We start from the raw sequence: 19,204 nt of genomic DNA, 5'->3' as shown, positions 1-19,204 counted from the left end.
CTATATACTTTTGTCCTTCTCATGCTTGCTTTTTCCTTTTCTTCTCATTATTTCAGATACTCCATTTAAAATTGGTGTTATATACAATTACAAATATATATGACAATTCAGTACGCCCATTTTTCACGGTAATTGTCAACTTTGAGATCAAATTTGAATAGGGTCTAGGGTTAAAATAAACCAAACATTTTGTGGGGTTGGGTTAAAATATTTGCGAGCGAGCAAAGCAAACTAGCCAAAGAACGAAACATTAGATTTAATGATTAATTTTCATAAAAATGAAACTGTTAAAGTTTATAATTCTGACCAAAACAACTACCCCGCTCACTTTGTAAAAATGTTGCGATGCACCCGCCCCTCCCCCCACCACCACCATCAGTCATGTCAGTATGCCAAAAAAGGCTATCCCCTTCATCTATACGCCCCACACCTAGCCGATTTCCTCATCACTGGTCTCTTTCATGTCTTTGTGGCTATCTGTCTATCATTCTTTTCACATTGTGTCATCTTTTTATACGCCTTCATGGTCTTGTAGGAGTAATTCATGTCTTTTGCGCCTCCGGCCAGATCACTTCTTTACCTGCCAAACAAAACGGTGTGCAAATAAAGACTTTCAAACAACCTGCGCGAACGAACCAATTTTTCAATAGCTGCATTGATCTGTTGTACATATTGCAAAGTCGGCACCGTCGTGCGTTTTCCCCTGCTTCTCTAAATTTTGGAATAATTAGACTTTTAGAGGGAAACAAATTCCAATTTCCACCATATTTGAGAAGGGAAAGTTGTTTCGACAATGATTTGGACGTCCATGATTTCTTCCTGATATGGGTTCTTCTGTTTGCGTTGTAGCTAAGGATCGTTGTCTGATGTTTAGATAAGCCTGAGTATCGCCAAAGATCCCAAGGTGTAGGTATATTGTATGTGATAAGTGTGATGTTTCCGTACGCCAGTATACTGTAATTGACTCGGTTTTTTTTATTTCCGAAGCTTGAATTTTAGGTTAAATAAACCAGTTTTAATCTATATTCAGTTAACTCTAACATCTTCAGTTATTCAAAATGTTAGAATGCTAAGAATTTCCGTCAGTTAATTGATTTATACTAATTTGTATAAAGATTCACAAACCAAACCAAGCCAAAGCAATAGTATGCTTTCCCGAGAATTTCTTCGAAACTTTTGTCAATACCATTAACAGTGTTAACGAGAAAAGTGCTTTTCAATCATGTATAACATGTATAATGTCATCTTTTAGCCAGTTTACATGTTTATGTTCGCGGGCTTTCAATTATAATTGCGTGTATAAGTATAGCTTATAGCCAATTGATACTCACTGATTGAAGTCCTCCCCAGAAAAGTGTTGATTTTAATATGATATAAAGAAAAATCAACATAACTCTGCAAATTTCATCTAAATCGGATGTAAAATAAAAAAGTTATGACATTTAAAGTTTTGCTTATTTTTCACATAAGTGATATGCACAACTCAGTGACATGCAGATGTGACAGTCGATGGTGTCCCTCACTATTTATTTTGTTTTTTATTGTTTGAATGATACAATATTTCATTTTTTACAGATTTGACAATAAGGACTAACTTGACTGAACCATATCGTATTAAACAATGACACTTCCAAATGTTCAGGGACGAAATAATCGTTTTTTCACTTGACAACGAGGAGAAAATTAGAATATGTCATATAATAAAGTACAAATGAAATAGTGGGTGACGTTATCAGTCTCATCATTTGCATACCGACCAGGATGCGCATATAACTGTTTTTTTTTTCGAAATTGAGCAAAACTTCTTAAAAGTTCTTTTACATCCGATTTTGATGAAATTTTCAGTGTTGTTTGTTGGATTTTCTCTTTTTATTCAAATCAAGTTTTTGTTTGGGTGAACTTTTCCTTTAACAAGATTTATGGCAATAGCCCTCTGAACGGTTAACTGAAAATGCACATAACGACCGTCCATTAATGTTACACGATACTATACTGATCATGCGGATTGTTGGTATATTAAAGTTAATTTTGAACATTTTGTTATTTTATTTCATTATGTGGTAAAGGAAGGACACGCTGATGTGAAATGGGATAGGAATCACGTTTCGGCACTATTATATTCAATCATTTTAAAACTGAAGCTTTTATGTTTATGCTAAACAATAACAATACTATAATGACAATATGCTCAGAATAAGGTATTTGACGGTATTTTAGTATTTTTCAAGTTGTAGTTTCTATGCAAAATAATCATTAAAAACTATAATTGTGAGATATATACATGTAGTTGAAAATAGAGTTGAACTGAGACAAAAATCGGTGCGACTATCAGGGAGAAATGGGACAAAATATTAAAAATGTAGACACTATATATCTTGGGGTGTCTAAAATAAGCCCTGGTCATCAACAAAATAATTTAGCCATTAAAGTCCTGATGGAGAATTACATGTTAATGGGCATTAGATTAATATTAATTTCGAAAGTATTGCAAAAGTATATTGAGTTCTAACTTTTATTCTCACGGTTTAAAAAAATATTTAAAATATTGCATGTATTAATTATCATTGGATGATGATTGAATAATAAAAGGTTTCTTATACACGTATATAATAAAGTAACTAACGAGAAGAAGGCAAAGTGCCCCGAATTTACCTTGGTGGTAAAGTATAATAAAGACGCAATTATAGTAAGAGTAAAATGATAAAAGAATACAATAATAGTAATAATATTATATGATAAAATTTACAAACCGCATTTGAAATGGATGTTTAATATGCTTCAGAGCAAATTGACAACACCTGCCGCAAATATGTTAGGGGTTAAGACCTTAACAAGGATTTATTTATGTCTGTAAAAAATAATTCCTATATACTTACGCCTTCTGCTTTGAACATTGTTAATGAAGTTCTAATGCAGGGATCCCAAAATGTATGAATCTTTCATTATTTATCCTTTTTTTTTTGTTAGAGGTGATGCCCTTGTTCATCATCTCCAGTTTATCATTTTTTTCCTTTTTATAGAACAGGAACATGGATGACCTTGAAACGGTGAATACATATCGCGGTTCCGCGCGAAGAATCACGGTCAAGAGCGCGCAAGAGGCTGACGAGTTGCCGCACAAGACCGCGGTCACTACCGTTTCCGGAACGGTACGCGATGGTGCGGTTACGACCTCTTTCGACTACCCGAAATACCGGGACCGAGTTTCATGGATAGCCGTAGTCTTCAAATCTGTACCCGACTCGGTAGGCTTGGCTGGGCTGAAATATGCATTCAACGCAGGAGAGGTTAGATGGCGCAGGTAAGAACATTAAGATCAGTCTATTTTAATAAATGAATTTCCTGAACTTGATGTAGCTGTCCCAACAAGACCCATCAACATTCAGACCAATTACTGTACTTACCGGACGCAAGCGTGTTATTAAAGACCCTTTTCAACATTTTTATGAGTAAAAAAATCGACTCCTGGTCTTTTTAAAAACGCAAAAAAAAACACCAAAGAATGAGAGGTGATTTCAAAAACTTAGATTTTAATTGTGATCAATTTTTGATAAATATTTGATCACCATAGTTAATCATATTGTGATAAAATGGTAATAATCGGTCTTTATATAACATTTCGCACTGCGGAGCAGCCTTTCTCTGAGCATTGAAGTTTTATTCATATAACATGGCATAATTCAAAAAAATAGAACATAGAAACGTTTTAACCACATGCAAGTCTCCTTTCATAGAAACGTTTTGAAGAAAGCGGGAAGAGAAAGCGTAGCAGTTTGTCGTATCTTTCGTTCATGAGTTAATCTGATGATTATAAAATCCTCATCCGCTTTAAGTATTTAATAAAGTTAGATGGCCTGGTTTTAACAGATTGTAACAACTGGTTTCAACTGGTATCGACTGATACATCTGATGACTACTGGTAACGATTGGTATGAACTGGTGACAACCGGTCACAACTGGTGACGACAGGTATCAGCTAGTATCACTGGTTACAGTAAATAACAAGTGAAAAGATATATATTTTGTGTTTAATTTTCCTCTTTTCCAGATTTCTGTGGACATTATTGGTTCTAAGCGGCTTCGGTGTGTGTTTATATCAGGTTGTTGATAGGTCAATGCACTTTGCATCTCATCCCAAGAGTGTGGATGTTAGCATCAACCAAGTCTCTTCTATAGAATTTCCCTCAGTCGCCATATGCAGCTACAATAGATACAGGTAAGGTTATGGCGTTGTGTTTTGCCTAACGGCAAAATTCAACAATCGTTACAAATGGGTTTCCAAATTAAACACTGGAAGCGTCGTGGTGTAACGGTTCGGACTCTTGCCTTGTAACAAGTGGGGCGTGTGTTCGAATCCCACCGCGGCAAGGAGTCAATACACACTTTGCCACTCTTCACCCAGGTGTTAAATGGGTAACAGGGGTGATGCGAAAGCCTAAGTATATGCCTGGCGATGGAATCTTAGAACTCTTGTGGGAATGCTTCCCAGGGAGTGGAGAAAGTACATACAAGATTGTGCCAGGACCGGAAGACCGGGGTGATAATAAGTATAATGTAAAGCACTTAGACATAATCAGAAATAAAAGTTTTTGGCGCTGTATGAATCCTTCCAACATTATGATTAAATGCGATTGCAAATGAAATTGCAATGTATTAATTCTTGATTTCTTCATTCTTAATTGTTAAATTTTAACGTCTTAAGAGTAATTACCAGAAACATATTCGTGTTAAAATAAGTAAATCATTCCATTCTCTACTCACAATTCATTCGCGCTCATAGCGATGTTGGAATGATTTTCCAAAGTACATTCCTCGCAATAAACATAAATGTGAAAGAAATGTCGTTTTACCGGACATAATTTATTCTTGTTGGACGCCCTCAACCGTTGGACATAATACATGTAGATGAATGCAGAGGTTAAAGACCCAGAGTGAACATTCAGAAATAAGCTTTTAATCTGACCATTGTCTGTATTTCAAATGACACATTCTATGCAAATTTAAGTAACAATGACGAAAATTTAATAATCTGTGAGGGAAGAAGAGAAAGTGTGGAGGGGAGAGAGAAAGAGACGAAAGTGGGAGAGAGCGAGAGAGAGAGAGAAGGAGAAGGGGAGGGTGAGGTAGACATGATTTTATTTAAAAAAAAATGGAAGTTATACATCCATGTGTAGATCACGAAGATCATGGAAAAAATGAAGGGGAATCCCATCCAAATAAAAACTTGTTTCTAGAGCAGGGGTGTGAGTGGTCACAAATAAAAAGATCTGAAAAAAGCTGAAGTGTTGAAAAAGTCTGAAATAGAAACAGCTCCCATACTTTTTGGACAGAGGAAGGCCAAAAATAAGCTGAAATTAAGCTGAAAATATAAACAAAAAAAATCTGAAATCAGATAAAAATCTGAACTCTCACACCCCTGTTCTAGAGGAGAGGAAAAAGCAAAATCAGACCAGTTGAGTCGTGAAAATTTGAACAATATTGGACAAACAATTAAAAAATTGTGAATTTTAAAAGGTTGTTACATTGGTAAACACTATAATACCCATGGAGACTTTTATTGGACGGATATGCGATGCCATAGTAATATAAGGCAAGGGCTACTCTTCCATGTACTCCAATATATAAAATGTCTTCTTTTTTTTTCAAAAGTTTTACTTCAAATTATATTTTTCTTTCATGAGGACATAAAACAATATACTACCTGGGTTATATTTAGATTACTTCCTCAGGGGAATGGGTGCTTAGGAGAAAATCACAATTCCTGATAAAAAAGTACATGGCCTATGGGAACGTTGTCCTTGCCCGTTGTCATAATTTACTTACCCAATTACCAATTTGATATCTACATTTCAATTTTAAAGCAGCCATAACTTTCTTAATACTTGTCCGATTTCTTCCAAACTCTCACTATTCTGTTTATTTATCTTTCTCCTTTCGAACACGACATTTTGTGACCAAGGCTGGATTCCCCTTTTAGCAAAAGATCACGATCTTCACAATGGATCATGAACAATAATTTTGTGCAAAATGAAGAAAGCGTTATATACATGTATATCAATAAATAGCAATAATCGATTGATTATATTGTTTACAACTCTATCATTAATTTGGATAAATTGATCTTCGCAGGGCATCAGCTGTGAATGGAACAGAATACGGCAGATTTTTGACTGATACTTTCGTGAATCCGACCACGATGAACGTCTCGCAGTATTACGACACACTGTCCTCCGGTAGTTTCAATGATCTGCTCTTCAATACTTCACATATTTTAGAACAATCTATCCTAGAGTGAGTATCGTGATCGAATTTAGTATAGGGATGTTCTTCTCTTTTTCCGTTTCTGTTTATGGTAACTCCCGTGTAGGAACTATAGGCAGGACAGCATTTTGCTGCATGGTAAACGGCAAGCTGGTATATAACCAACATTTTACATGTTTTACGTCTAGGTTAATCAGTCATAGTGGCTGACCTTATACATGCTTATAGACGACAGATATTAATCTTGGGCCTTTTTATCAAAATGGAGACAATGGCAGAGTGGGGATTCGAACTCACAACCTTGCGATTATGAGTCCAATGCTCTAACCACTGGACCACACGACCCACTCTTGAATGGAGAGGGGGCGTTTATCGCAAGCCGTTGTTCATAAAAAAACCAAGTTTATCAATCAAAAAGTCTCTGGCGCCAAAAATAAATGAAAATGTTAATCGGAATTTTCTGAACATTTTTCCCGTCCTGCCCAGAAAAAATACAAAGGCATAACTATGTTGCGATTACCCATGAATTAGGTTTGTCTGATGTGTCAAGAATAGCGAGTTTTCACACAGCCACGCAGAACGAATTATAGAACACAGTAAATGTATTAAAAATGTCCGTTAAATAACAATGAACAGCTGGGAGGTCTTTGTCAGAAATTGGTGAACCAGAACAGCAGTTACATCCTAAGTTTCAAGGCTGAGGAAAACTCACAAATATTCCGTTTGTCCAGAGCCCAGGACGAAATTGCTGTTTTTGGTTCATGAATTTTCTACAATGACTACTTTGCTGTTCTTTGTCATGAAAGGCGTTTGACAAAACATTTTCAATGTTCTTGAATTTTTTTGTCGTGCGTCGTAGAATCGTAAACTTCCTATTGTCATTTAAGTAACTTTAGATCTCACCAAGGAATTTTTATACGAAGTTTTTTTTAAAGTTTTTAAATATTTTTCCCCCATTTTTTTTCATTTCAGGGTCTTTTGGAATAGATTCCCCGTATATCCGACAACCAAATACTTCTCGTTAAAAATGACTGACTGGGGCCCTTGCTTCATCTTCAATGATGCTGATAATGGTTTAGAAGGTCTCCAGTTAGAAGCATCAGGTATCATTCGGTCTATTGATTGTCTTGTTGGCAGGGCCGGGGTGCAGGTTAAATAATTTTTTTTTTAGAATAGAACAATTTATTTACCATATATTTAGTAAGACACCGCTTATCAATTAATGTTCTGTTTTATTCAAGATGTAACGCATGTTTGAGTAAATTTTGATTGCTTATCTGACGAATGAAAGCTGAAAAGAGTACAAAAATCAGGTATCAAATTAATTGATAGTTTAAGTTCATTATTTGATGAATAAAAAGATCGATAGTGTGATTGCATCACATTTATTCCTATTAATAAAAAAGTCAGTGGTGAATACAAGGTGGGCGGAGGCAACAGGCTCGTGCCCCTTCTACTTTGAGAGCTATTCAATGTATTATATATATATTTATTTCTTGGGGGTTGCTTAGGGGGCAGAAGGCGCCTTTAGGCCTATATATATTTTTTAAGAATAAAAAAGAAACAGTGGGAAATTGGAAATTATGGGAAACAGAAAGGAGAGTAAAATGCCAAAGTTGAATTTATTGGGACAAAAAAATTGCTGGACTTTTGTGAAATTCTACTTATAGGTAAAGAGCACATGTTTCGCTTACAACGAATTATGGTAGGTCGACTTGTGCAAGATGAAATGCGATGATCATATACCGTGTTCACACGCTGCACCGGCTGGTGGTGCAGATCCGAGAGCCGGTGCAGACCACTGAACTGGTCATACGTATTTCCAGTTCAGTGGTACAGACTCGCCTTTTTAATGCGTGCATGGAAACGAGATTATATTGCCCCGCCGGGCTCACGGGTCAGGCACGGCAAATTTGCTTCGCCAAAATAGTAGGATCAGACCCGCGAGCCGGTGCAGACACGGACATTTTTATCCGTGTAAACACGAAGTCAAGTCTGTCGCGGTAATTACTGCGCGTTTCATGACGTAAATTTTATCATGGAGCTATCTGTCCTGGAGGGGGGGGGGGGTGGGCACTCAGTATATAATGCATAGTGGGTATGTGCCGCGGAGGGGACCCCCATTTTTACACTCAAATTTCCGTTCCAAGGCATAGCATTTCTGTCTTATTGAGATAAAAGAACAATTAAAGAAAGCCGCTCCAAAGCATAGCATTTTCTTCTTATCGAGAAAAAAGAAGAAAGAAATCCGCTCCGAAGCTTCGCATATTTTCCGTTACGCCGTTCCGGTCGTATTGATCTGCTACAATGAGCCGCAATTTTGGTGAAAAGCGGCCGCAGACCGCTGTCCGACCATCGCCTCTGCGCTAGCGCACCCGGCGCCCGTACCGCCGGGCTAGCTGCATGCACGTTCCATAGGGATGCATACACACTCACACGCAGGCGACCCGTTCCAAGGACCCCCGTTTTCACAAACATTTGTAGTTCCGAAGCCCGTTCCGAGGACCCTCCTTTTTACAATAAGCCCGCTCCAAGGCCCCCGTTTTTTGTCTCGCCCGCGACACACACCTACTACTTTTTTGGTCGAGTGCCCCCCCCCCCGGGCTATCTGTAATAGCTCTATGATTTTATCCACTGATCTTAATTTTTGTCCCGCGAGCTGGGACAGCGTGTAAACGCAACGCATGATAATCCACGAGCCGAGTGTGCACCGTCTCGCGGGTCTGCACCGCAAGCAGGGGCAGCGTGTAAACACGGTAAGTATGGCACGAGATTTTTGCTTTCCTCACCAGTTCACAGGATAATTTTTCCTAATTTTCTTCTTTTTCTTAAAGGCAGGGCAACAGCTGGGTTATTAATATCGGTCAATATCCATCAGGATGAATATTTCTACGACCCATGGTCTTACATGGCAGCGGGACTGCATGTTGCAGTATACCCTCGCGGAACCCAGCCTTTCATGGAAGATATAGGGTTTTCAGTAGCTCCTGGGACTTCGACATTGGTTGGACTAGATCTCGAGGAGGTGAGGGTTATTATCAATAATATTAATAATATTAATGATAATTATAGAAATAATAGTAATATAAGTACAATAATGATAATAATTTATTATTTTTTTTATTATTATCATAATTCATTACCATCATTATCATCATCATTATTATTATTATCATTATTATAAAGGTGATGATAATTGTAATTATGAAAACTTATACTTAAATCCAATTATTTACAAATAAAAGGTGTATTTACATTGTGTATGTCAACAGTTTGTATTTGCTGCACGTTGGTCTATACAAATGTGTACATGATGTACAAGTCCTTACTTTCTTTGTGTTATTCTTTGCATGTATACATGTAAACAATATGATAATAATGATAAAGGGCCTATATGTAATTTATAGGCACCATATCCATCTCGTTAGAGATGCTCAAGGGGGAGGGGGGGGGGGCAAAATAACAAAGGGATAAAGAACTAGTACTGACAAATAATTGATATGAAGAATAATATTGGTAAGATTGATTTCCACTCGGACAATAATCCACAATAATATATATTTTCTGCTTCTTTTGCAGAACGTTTATTTGCCTCCTGTTTATGGTGAATGTGAAAACAAAACCCTAAATCATTTCGACTACTATGGTGGATTGGAGTGCAAGATAGAATGTGTCGGGAGCTTCCTGGCATCTCGGTGTGGTTGTAAAGTCCTGCATTTTCCCGGTAATTTCATCTTAGATTATAATAATCATACAGTGTTTTGTCTTAATCCACAAAAAGAATTGGTCTGCTCAAGTGAATAGGGAGCTTTTGCTCGGCGACGTACGGAGGATTCGAGAACAGAGAACATGTATTGTCAAATGTCTGTCATGACGAAGCACAGCGAAGAAGTCTTTGTCGAAAATTGGTGAATTAAAATAGGGGTTTAGTCCTTGGTCTTTGATGAACGACATCATTTTTCGTCTGCTCTAGAACTTAAGTTGCCCCAATTTCCGACAAAGACTTCTTGGTTGTTCTTTGTCAGGAAGGGCATTTGACAATACACTTACTCTGTTATTAAACCCTTAGTACATCGCCGAGTGAAAACCTCCCAAGTAAGACTTCAGGCAGGGTCACTTTTAAAGGCAAATTGCCAATTCGTCCACTCATCACATGGTCTACCTTCTAGTCTAATGCTATTCCGTCAATCAGCATTTCGTCTAACAACCATTTGGTCTAATAACCATTTGGTCCAATCATCATTTTGTCTAATCACCAGCTCGACCATTTCGTCTCATAACCGGTTGGTCTAATTTCCATTTTATGTTCCAGACCAAATGGTATAATAAGAGTAATACATGTGACTTATAAAGCGCCAAATCAAGGCGCATAAAAGAAATTAAGAAGTAAAAAGAAAGATTTTAAGAACATTTTTGAAAGACTCAACAGAGATACAATGTTTGATGTCTTCAAGAAGTCTGTTCCATAATATGGGGCACGCATGAGCAAAGGATCTTTCCCCCCAAAGTTTCAAGGACTAAATGGCGATTGGACCAAATGGTAATTAGACGAAATGGTGAGTGAACCTAATAACAATTAGACCATGTGGATAGTAGACGAACTGGTGGTAGACCAAATTATGATAGACGAATTGACGAATTAATCTGAAAAAAAGGATGGGGTCTGCACCGTTCATTTTCCATTTACCTCGATATTTTTATCCAGATAAATCTGTTTTGGGGTGAAATGAATGAAAGTTGGCAACAGCCTCGAAGATTAATTGATTCTGGTAGATGATCGAGCATGATGGCTCAGTGGTAGAGCGCCCGTCTCGGGGCCTCAAGTTTTGCTGCCTTTTTGTCAGGCACTCGACGTTTTAAAATGAAAAAGGTGATAATAACATCTTGTGCAGGGACCACTGGGAGAACAGTTTATAACAGCTGACATCAATAAGAATTATGATTATAAAAATGGCAAAAGCTTCGTTTGAACTGACAAGGGCGTAGGCTGGGGGTGCACGTGCACCCTCCCGCTGAGGCAGAAGAGTTCCGACACTGTCAAGCAAAACGAAATTTGTACCCCTTCTTCTGCTTTCTACAGTTGATTTTCCAAGCTCTAGTTCAACCCCCAAGGATGTGCACTTCCCCACGCTCAAACCAGCCTACACCCTCGAACTATAGATTATGTTGCTCTAATTTTATGATTTCTTTGTTTTTTTGGCAGGTGATGTACCCGATTGTTCTCCGTGGCAATTTTTTACTTGCATTAACCCAGTACTAGGTAACTATAATCATTTTTGTCTCGCCTGCATAGCAGAGCGAGAATATAGGTGCCGCTTTTCCGACGGCGACGGCGGCGTCGTTAAGAATGAAATTTTAACCAATGTTAAGTTTTTGAAATGTCATCACTTAGAAAGTATATAAACCTAGTTCATGAAACTTGAAAAAAAGGGTAATCAAGTATTACTTAACATCCTGCCTGAGCTTCAGGTCACATGACCAATGTCAAAGGTCATTTAGGGTAAATGAACTTAGACCATGTTGGGGGAATCTATATCGAAATCTTAACTAAGGTCAAGTTTTTGAAATGTCGTCATAACTAAGAAAGTTTATGGACCTAGTTCATGAAACTTAGACATAAGGGTAATGGTGTATCACTAAAGATCCTGCCTGAGTTTCAGGACACATGATAGAGGCAAAAGGTCACTTAGGGTCAACGAACTCTGATCATGTTGGGGGTATTTATGGAATTGTCATCATAACTTTAAAAGTTTATAGATCTAGTTCATGAAACTTGGACATAAGAGCAACCATGTATCCCTGGATATCATGTGCGAGTTTCAGATCACACAACCAAGATCAAAGGTCATTCAAGGTCAATGAACTCTGGCCGTGTTGGGAGTATTATTTAGTTGAATTGGCATCATTCATAACTTAGAAAGTTTATGGATCTAGCTCATGAAAGATAGGCATAAGGGTGATCAAGTATGAATGATTGTTTTGCACACGTCTTAGGTCACATGATGATGGTCAAATGTCATTTTGGGTCGATAGACAATATTTCATTATCATATTAGTGTTTTCTTTTGTGAATAATTATTCAATATCTGCTTTCAAAGTCAGCACTTCTGCTATATCAAATCGCGTAATGCAGGCGAGACTGCCAGAGGCGTTCCATTTTTTATCTTTTTTTTTTTTCTTCAGATTTCGGACTTTAAATCTTCTAGTTGTAAATAACTGTTTTACGAGGTATTCTTTTTTGTTTTGGTAGACCCTAGTACAGTATATGCAAATATTTCTCTTTGTTTACTTATCATTTATTTATCTAAATTCAATTAGCAGTCAATCGCTTTTTACTATTATTATGTTAATTTTTCTTACTTATAATTTACAGTTTTCTCCATTCTTTATTCAGAAATCTCTTGAACTTGTTAAGACATATTACATGGCATATTATGTCGTATTTTTACAACTAGATATTTATGGAAGTTTGAACGGATATTAAGCTCCAGCGACAATTGCTCCGCTCTAAATTCCACACACTAATCCAATGACCAACTTCAACCCTGGATTTCACACTATACCCTACCCTAAACCTAACAAAACCATATTGCAACCCTTACCCTAAATCTGAGACGAAATAGAGTACCGAAGTGTGACGTCACTGTCATGACAACGAACCGGCTGGTTATAAAGAGAGTCGCAACGGACGATCTTCTATACACATTTGTATTTGCAAAAATTACCATCATTCTGAGGTTGCAAGCGGTGAAATTCTGTTAGCAGCCATTTTCTCATATGACAAACACGCTCCGGGTTCATTTGTTTAGAACCAGACCACCATGACACCGTGGCAACTGACGTCATCATTTCGTTACTCTATTTAGCCCGGAGCAATTAATTCGGTGGATTCACAATTATGGTTCGCCATCTATGGGTTGCAGCGAATAGGCCAAAGTTCTAAGTTTGGGGCACTGGAGTCGAATTTGAATAAGGTCAAAGGTCAATGAACTTTCCATGACTGGCACTGTGCTGTGTTGTACACACAATAACTTTCTATAGCTTCGAGGTGAGATCGCCAAATTCATAACAGAGGCCCATCTCTTGAAGGTGCAGGCCAAGTTCAAATGTGAGTGGAATTTGATTAAGGTCAAAGGTCAATGAACTTTCCATGACTGGCACTGTGCATTATTGTACACATAATAACTTTTTATATCTTCGAGGTAGGATTGCCAAATTCAAACAAGAGGTCCATCTCTTGAAGGTGCAGGTCAAGTTCGAATGTGAGTTGAATTTGATTAAGGTCAAAGGTCAATGAACTTTCCATGACTGGCACTGCTGTGTTGTACACACAATAACTTTCTATAGCTTCGAGGTGGGATCGCCAAACTCGTAACAGAGGTCCATCTAAGTCATATAGCATACATGTAGTTTTGACATGCATTCTCTTCATGACTGCAATATGCAGGCGAGACAACGCTTGGCGTTTGCCTTGTTTATACTTAATGGAAAAGAAGCAATTACTGAAAGTGATCTGAAATATCAGAAATTAAGATAGATGATTTTATTGACGGTTGAACTACAGAGAAAATGTTGTCTATTAATGTTGAAGTATTTTCGGTTACACGCGTAGGTCTATTGATAAGCGGGACAAGATTAAAAGAAGCAAGAGCATCTAAAAAACTATTCACTGATGCACTGGAACCATACTGCATAAGGTTTATATTGAAATCACCTAACAAGCAAACCCTCTTGCTATTAAGTACAGGATTTGACAGCAGATCTTGTAGCTCATCTGTAAAATTCTCAACACTACTTTGGGGTGGTCTGTAAACAACACCAACAATAAAATTACTTTGTCCAGGGATAACCACTTCAACCAAAACTGTTTCAAGAGACTGATTCATTATATTCAGATCAGGTGTAACACGGTATTCTAAGGTTGAGGAGATAAACAATGCTACTCCACCGCCAGTTTTGTTGTGCCTGCAGTTGACGACTGGATTGTGATAGCCAGGAAGAGAATAAAGGTTACTATTATCTGAGAGCCATGTTTCAGAGAGGCCTACAACTGAAAATTTGGTAACCAATTCTTGCAATAAAATGTTCAAGTGATCAAAGTTTTTATTAATACTACGAATATTCATATGAAACAACGAAAATGAATTGTCATTAACAAAGCCATTTTTAAATTTGTCAATAGTAAAGTACTCTGACGAAGGCAATATAGTTTCAAAATCATCATCAACAGTGTAGACGAAAGAGTCCATGGTAAAATTAAGGAAATCAGCAATCAGATTTCCCATGATGCATTGCGAATTCGGCCTATTCACTGCAACCGATATAAGGCGCACCCTATTGTCACCAGTTTGGTAATCTCATAATAAATTTTGGCCTTATTTTTCTTGTCTAATTCACGATCACTACAAAAGACAAAATGTCCTAAATCTATAATTCTCGTTAATATCTCCTACAGTTTCTACAATGTGCAACTTACTTCAATCTATACTGTTTAGTTCTCTTGAGGACGATTCATATTCTAGATTACGACAACGTTAAATTCTAATGTAGTCCTATTCTTTTGAAGTCTTTAATAAAAGTTTTATTCCTTTTCTATATTATGCATGTATCTTTATATGCTATTATCATTATTATGTTGCATGTATGTGTTGTTGATGAATTACGCCCTGTCAATGGCACACGTATATTGTAATGAAACTTCATTGTGATCGATAAAGATGGATCAGTTAAGGGTATATATCACAACATTTTATTGAATGTTTATTGGTTATTTCCAGGGGACTTTGTTAATAACGTAAGTTGTAATTGTACCCCGCCATGCTCGACACGGAATTATGTGACAACATTATCGCAAGCAGCCTATCCAGCAAATTTCTTCTCGGAACCACTGGCTTCTCTTTACAACGAAACAGCAGAATACTTCAGGTAATGTAGGCCTACCCGTATTCCAAAGAACGGAGACCTAAAAAAGACCTCTGAAAATAAGAATTTTCAAGATCTTTTAGCATTCTCTTAGAATAGAGGAAATGCTCTTAACCACCTTGAAGGAATAGGCCTAGTGAAAGATAATCGACATTCTATCCGCTCTGTAGTGGTCTTTTCTGCAGCTGGTTATTTTTTTTTTTGGGGGGGGGGAATACTACAGTAGTAAGACCCGCGAGTATTCATAATGCATGTTCATAAGGAGGGGGGGGGGGTCGATGAAAGACTGGTGAATGAAAATTGAAAGAGCGTCTTAATGAATTCCCACTCAAACTTTTTTTAAGTATACTATTGAAAATAGAAGGGGATACCATGAATACCAATGAAAGATCACTAGTAAACCGTAAACACGGTAAAGGACGCTGGAGATCATTGAAATATCTTTTGATTACTATTGGCCAGCTTCGAGATTTCTTTCCGTCTTTGAGCGGTCTTGACATCTGCATGTAGAACAGGGTTAAAGCGTTCCAGTGTTCACTATGGCCCTTGATTCCATGGATCGTCCAGATCCAACGTTTAACCGATGGTGATGCCATATAGCCCAGAGAAGGAAATTTTAGATGTTTTATTATTATTACTGTTATAATTTTTTTTTTTTTTTTTTTCTGTTAAATTATTTGTTTAGGTTTTACCTATTCATTCATTTATTATTATTGGTAGTATTTTCTTCGGGGGGGGGGGGGGGGGTCGTTAGTTATCCCTTGCAGACACAGCCATCGACATATCGGATAGTCTTGATCCCTTGTAATATCCTTATTAGCCAAATCGAAAAGTCCTGTCGACCCCATCCTCCACAGTCCCGTAGATACATATTGCTGTATGATCATTGCAGACCAAGGCAATTAGCTTTGAAAGCTTCCATACTACCAGCAAATTTCCAACCGATATACTAATATTATACTCTTAATCCTCAATGTTAATATTTTTTCAGACAAAATATTTGCCGTCTCACCTTTTACTTTCGAGAGATGAATGTGGTAAAACGGGTCCAACAAAAGGACTATACCTTCTTCAGCTTGCTCTGTAAGTTCAAATCATTATCTTCAATAATATAGATTAAGGGTAGAAATGCTTGGATATACTCAAATCGATATAGATCTGTAGATGCAGTGTTGCTAAGACTCATAGATAATTTTATTTCCTCTAATAGTTTGTCGTTGGGGAGGAACTAAATACATGTAAGTGCTGTTCCGAGGGTGACTTCAAGTCAACCAACTTCTTTACCACATGATCCAGACGTTGTCTGGAGTGAGGATGGATACTTCATGGCAAAGATGATAAATTAAATAAAATTCATTTACCTTTCATATTTTCCAATCCTAATTTCACGGCATAATAATTTTTGACAATTTTTTATTGCAGGATTGGAATAATTTTTACCTGGTAATGGGTTGACAATTGGCACTCCATAAAAGCGTGATCTAAGTTCAGAATACGGCACCCTGAGATTGAAGCCACCACATCTTATGGTTTGGTCAAGAAATTACCCATACAGAGCAACGAAAACTTTGAAATCGCTTCTTTTGACGCGCATTGGTACATTTCTCACTCCGAGAGACAAATGTTTTAGTTACCAATCTCACATTCCTAAACTATAACATAGAAAAAAATCATTCAATATGAAGAATAAAAGTGAGATAAAGGATGCTTCAAATGCAAATTCGTTTTTTTTCCCCGAATGTGTTGATGTAACTTTTCTTTATTCTAATTTCTATGCACCCAACAGGTGACATCGGAGGATCCCTTGGTCTTTGGCTTGGTGGGAGTATCCTCACCTTCTTTGAAATCCTCGATCTCTTCGGTCACTCGACATACATTTACACAAGGAGAACCCCTTGAACAGTTTATCCATGCAGTGTCATTCTTGCAAAGCTTATGATTTATGATATTGATAGGAAAGACAAGCTAAGGTTGGAATCGTGTTCAACAGTAAGGATATATTATTTTACATTCAATTGCTCCAGTAAATGTTGAAATATGAACTCGGGCGTCCCACAGGGATCTATATTAGGTCCGTTGGTATTTTCGTCTTTTTAAATGAAGTGTGTAATGTAATTTTGCCTTTCAATTTTAAAGATCTCTTGATTTCTCCATAGTGATGGTACAGCTTTATTAAATACGGTACATCAATAAATAGAAAAAAAAAATGTGCTGGATGATGGTTAAACTTGGATGGTATACATTTGCAATCCATCTAAGACAACTTGGACATGATTTTTCTGTTCAAAACCTCGGTAACTTAATTAAAAAAGTATATACTTGGGTACGATGCTCGAAACTTCTTGACTGGTATTAATATGTTTCTACTACTGTGTGTAAAATATTATCTCGGGCATTAGACTATCTACTGAGGATGAATGTGTGCTGTCATTAAGTATCATGGAGAAGTTGTAGACCTACTTCACTTTTGCAGATCGGGGCGGAGTCTGTTCATTCTTCTTCCTATAAATGAAATCCAGAGGACATTTATATTTTTGTAGTAAAATTGTATTTCGTGTGGCTGAGTAAAACATCTCGGCAATAAATCTGTGATGTATAATTTTATTTATATGGTACCAAAGTGTTTGATAGTCGACCATTTGATATAAATATATATACATTACTTGACTTTAGATGCTTTTGAGTATGGAATCTTCTTTTTCTTTTGTGTTTTGACGTTCTCGCAGACAATCTAACCTACTATGCTATAAGCGTCGTACTGATTTCTGTAAATATCATTATCGTGATTCGTGAATAATTATGCACAAATCATACTGCCTTGAGGCCTTAAAGGCTTTTTGTAAGGGATCTCAATTGTCCGTGTATTTGTTTATCAATTAGTTCTTTTGTTTTTATGTTTATCTGTTTCATCAGTTGTTGCTTTCATTTACTCATTCAATGGCAAATGGAAACCTAATGCCACTTTTAAGCGGCATTTCCGGCAAGGTCAAACATCATTAAGGCTATCTTTAATATATTTGTCTACAAAAGTTTTATTACGATGAATTAGTAATGAATACAAAAATCTTGTATTCCCACCTTGGGAACACGATTGACAGGATTTGCGTATAGAATGTATATGCTTTTCTTTTACTATCTCAAACCGATTACTACAATTATTTTGTGATTGGGCTTTATTCATTGACAGCATTGATCACTTGTTTTTGTCAAATAATGAATAAATCATGTAACATTGAATCTCTGAAGTATTATATCATTTTTATTTTATATCAAGATGCAACTCAAATAGCCATTGCTCTTCAATTGATGATTCTACTGGATATTACCATTTGTTACTCTAAACAAATCCAAAATAAAAAATACACATAAATTCCATTCCATGAAATGTACTTGATATATTAAAAACTCTTGAAAGAGACAAATGGCCATTTAGGTGATATCATGTTCTCTTGCCGCCAATCTTTCAGCAACTTTTTTTTTTTAGAAAAACAAATCACAAAAAAAATCAAACTACACTTGTCCCTCTCTCCCCCGCTCACGCTCTCTCTCTGTCTCTCTCTCTTTGTGGGAGTTTCTGCATGTACTGGTGAGATAACTCTATTAACACGTATTTTTTCATACTGTTTAACATCAATGTAAAATTGAAAACATCATATGCGATTAGCATTGTACAATGAAATTGTAATGTCACAAGTCGTATGCATGCAGAGGCGCCGCGAAGAGATACCAGCCTAGAAATAAAAACAAATTTTAAACTCTCAGTTTGATAAGAAAATTATGATGGTGATTGATGGAGATGGTTACGATGTTGATGAAGATAATATTAATAATGATTTAATAGTAATGAATACAATTGAAAGCATATAGAAGATACATATTTCTTCGATTCATTGTTGAAATTTAATTTCAACTTCTGTCGCAAATACAAAATGTGTCGTAAATATTTCTATTCGATGTGATTTGCTAATATTAATTTTTATTTAAATCAATTGCAAATGATTTTACTAATGTATAACATTAT

General features: G+C 36.7%; 1 protein-coding gene across 3 annotated transcripts; it reads left to right on the top strand.

Moving 5' to 3' along the window:
• The first annotated feature begins 513 nt into the window (after positions 1-513).
• LOC129261147 (acid-sensing ion channel 1C-like) lies at positions 514-18,420 on the top strand. 3 transcript variants are annotated; one of them, XM_054899203.2, is made up of 11 exons: positions 514-906; positions 3,021-3,301; positions 4,049-4,216; positions 6,130-6,291; positions 7,234-7,364; positions 9,096-9,286; positions 9,841-9,985; positions 11,465-11,521; positions 15,039-15,186; positions 16,175-16,266; positions 16,970-18,420. In XM_054899203.2, the coding sequence occupies exons 2-11, from the start codon at positions 3,030-3,032 to the stop codon at positions 17,080-17,082; spliced, it is 1,479 nt and encodes a 492-aa protein (XP_054755178.2). In that variant the 5' UTR covers positions 514-906; positions 3,021-3,029; the 3' UTR covers positions 17,083-18,420. The 3 variants fall into 3 exon arrangements, with proteins under 3 accessions (XP_054755178.2, XP_054755179.2, XP_063955216.1); XM_054899204.2 differs by having other exon boundaries at positions 655-906; positions 3,026-3,301; XM_064099146.1 differs by having other exon boundaries at positions 841-910.
• Positions 18,421-19,204: the final 784 nt, after the last annotated feature.

Source organism: Lytechinus pictus, chromosome 5 (assembly GCF_037042905.1).
Source record: "Lytechinus pictus isolate F3 Inbred chromosome 5, Lp3.0, whole genome shotgun sequence".
NCBI classification, from domain to species: domain Eukaryota; kingdom Metazoa; phylum Echinodermata; class Echinoidea; order Temnopleuroida; family Toxopneustidae; genus Lytechinus; species Lytechinus pictus.
This window is presented reverse-complemented; position numbering and strand designations above follow the sequence as displayed.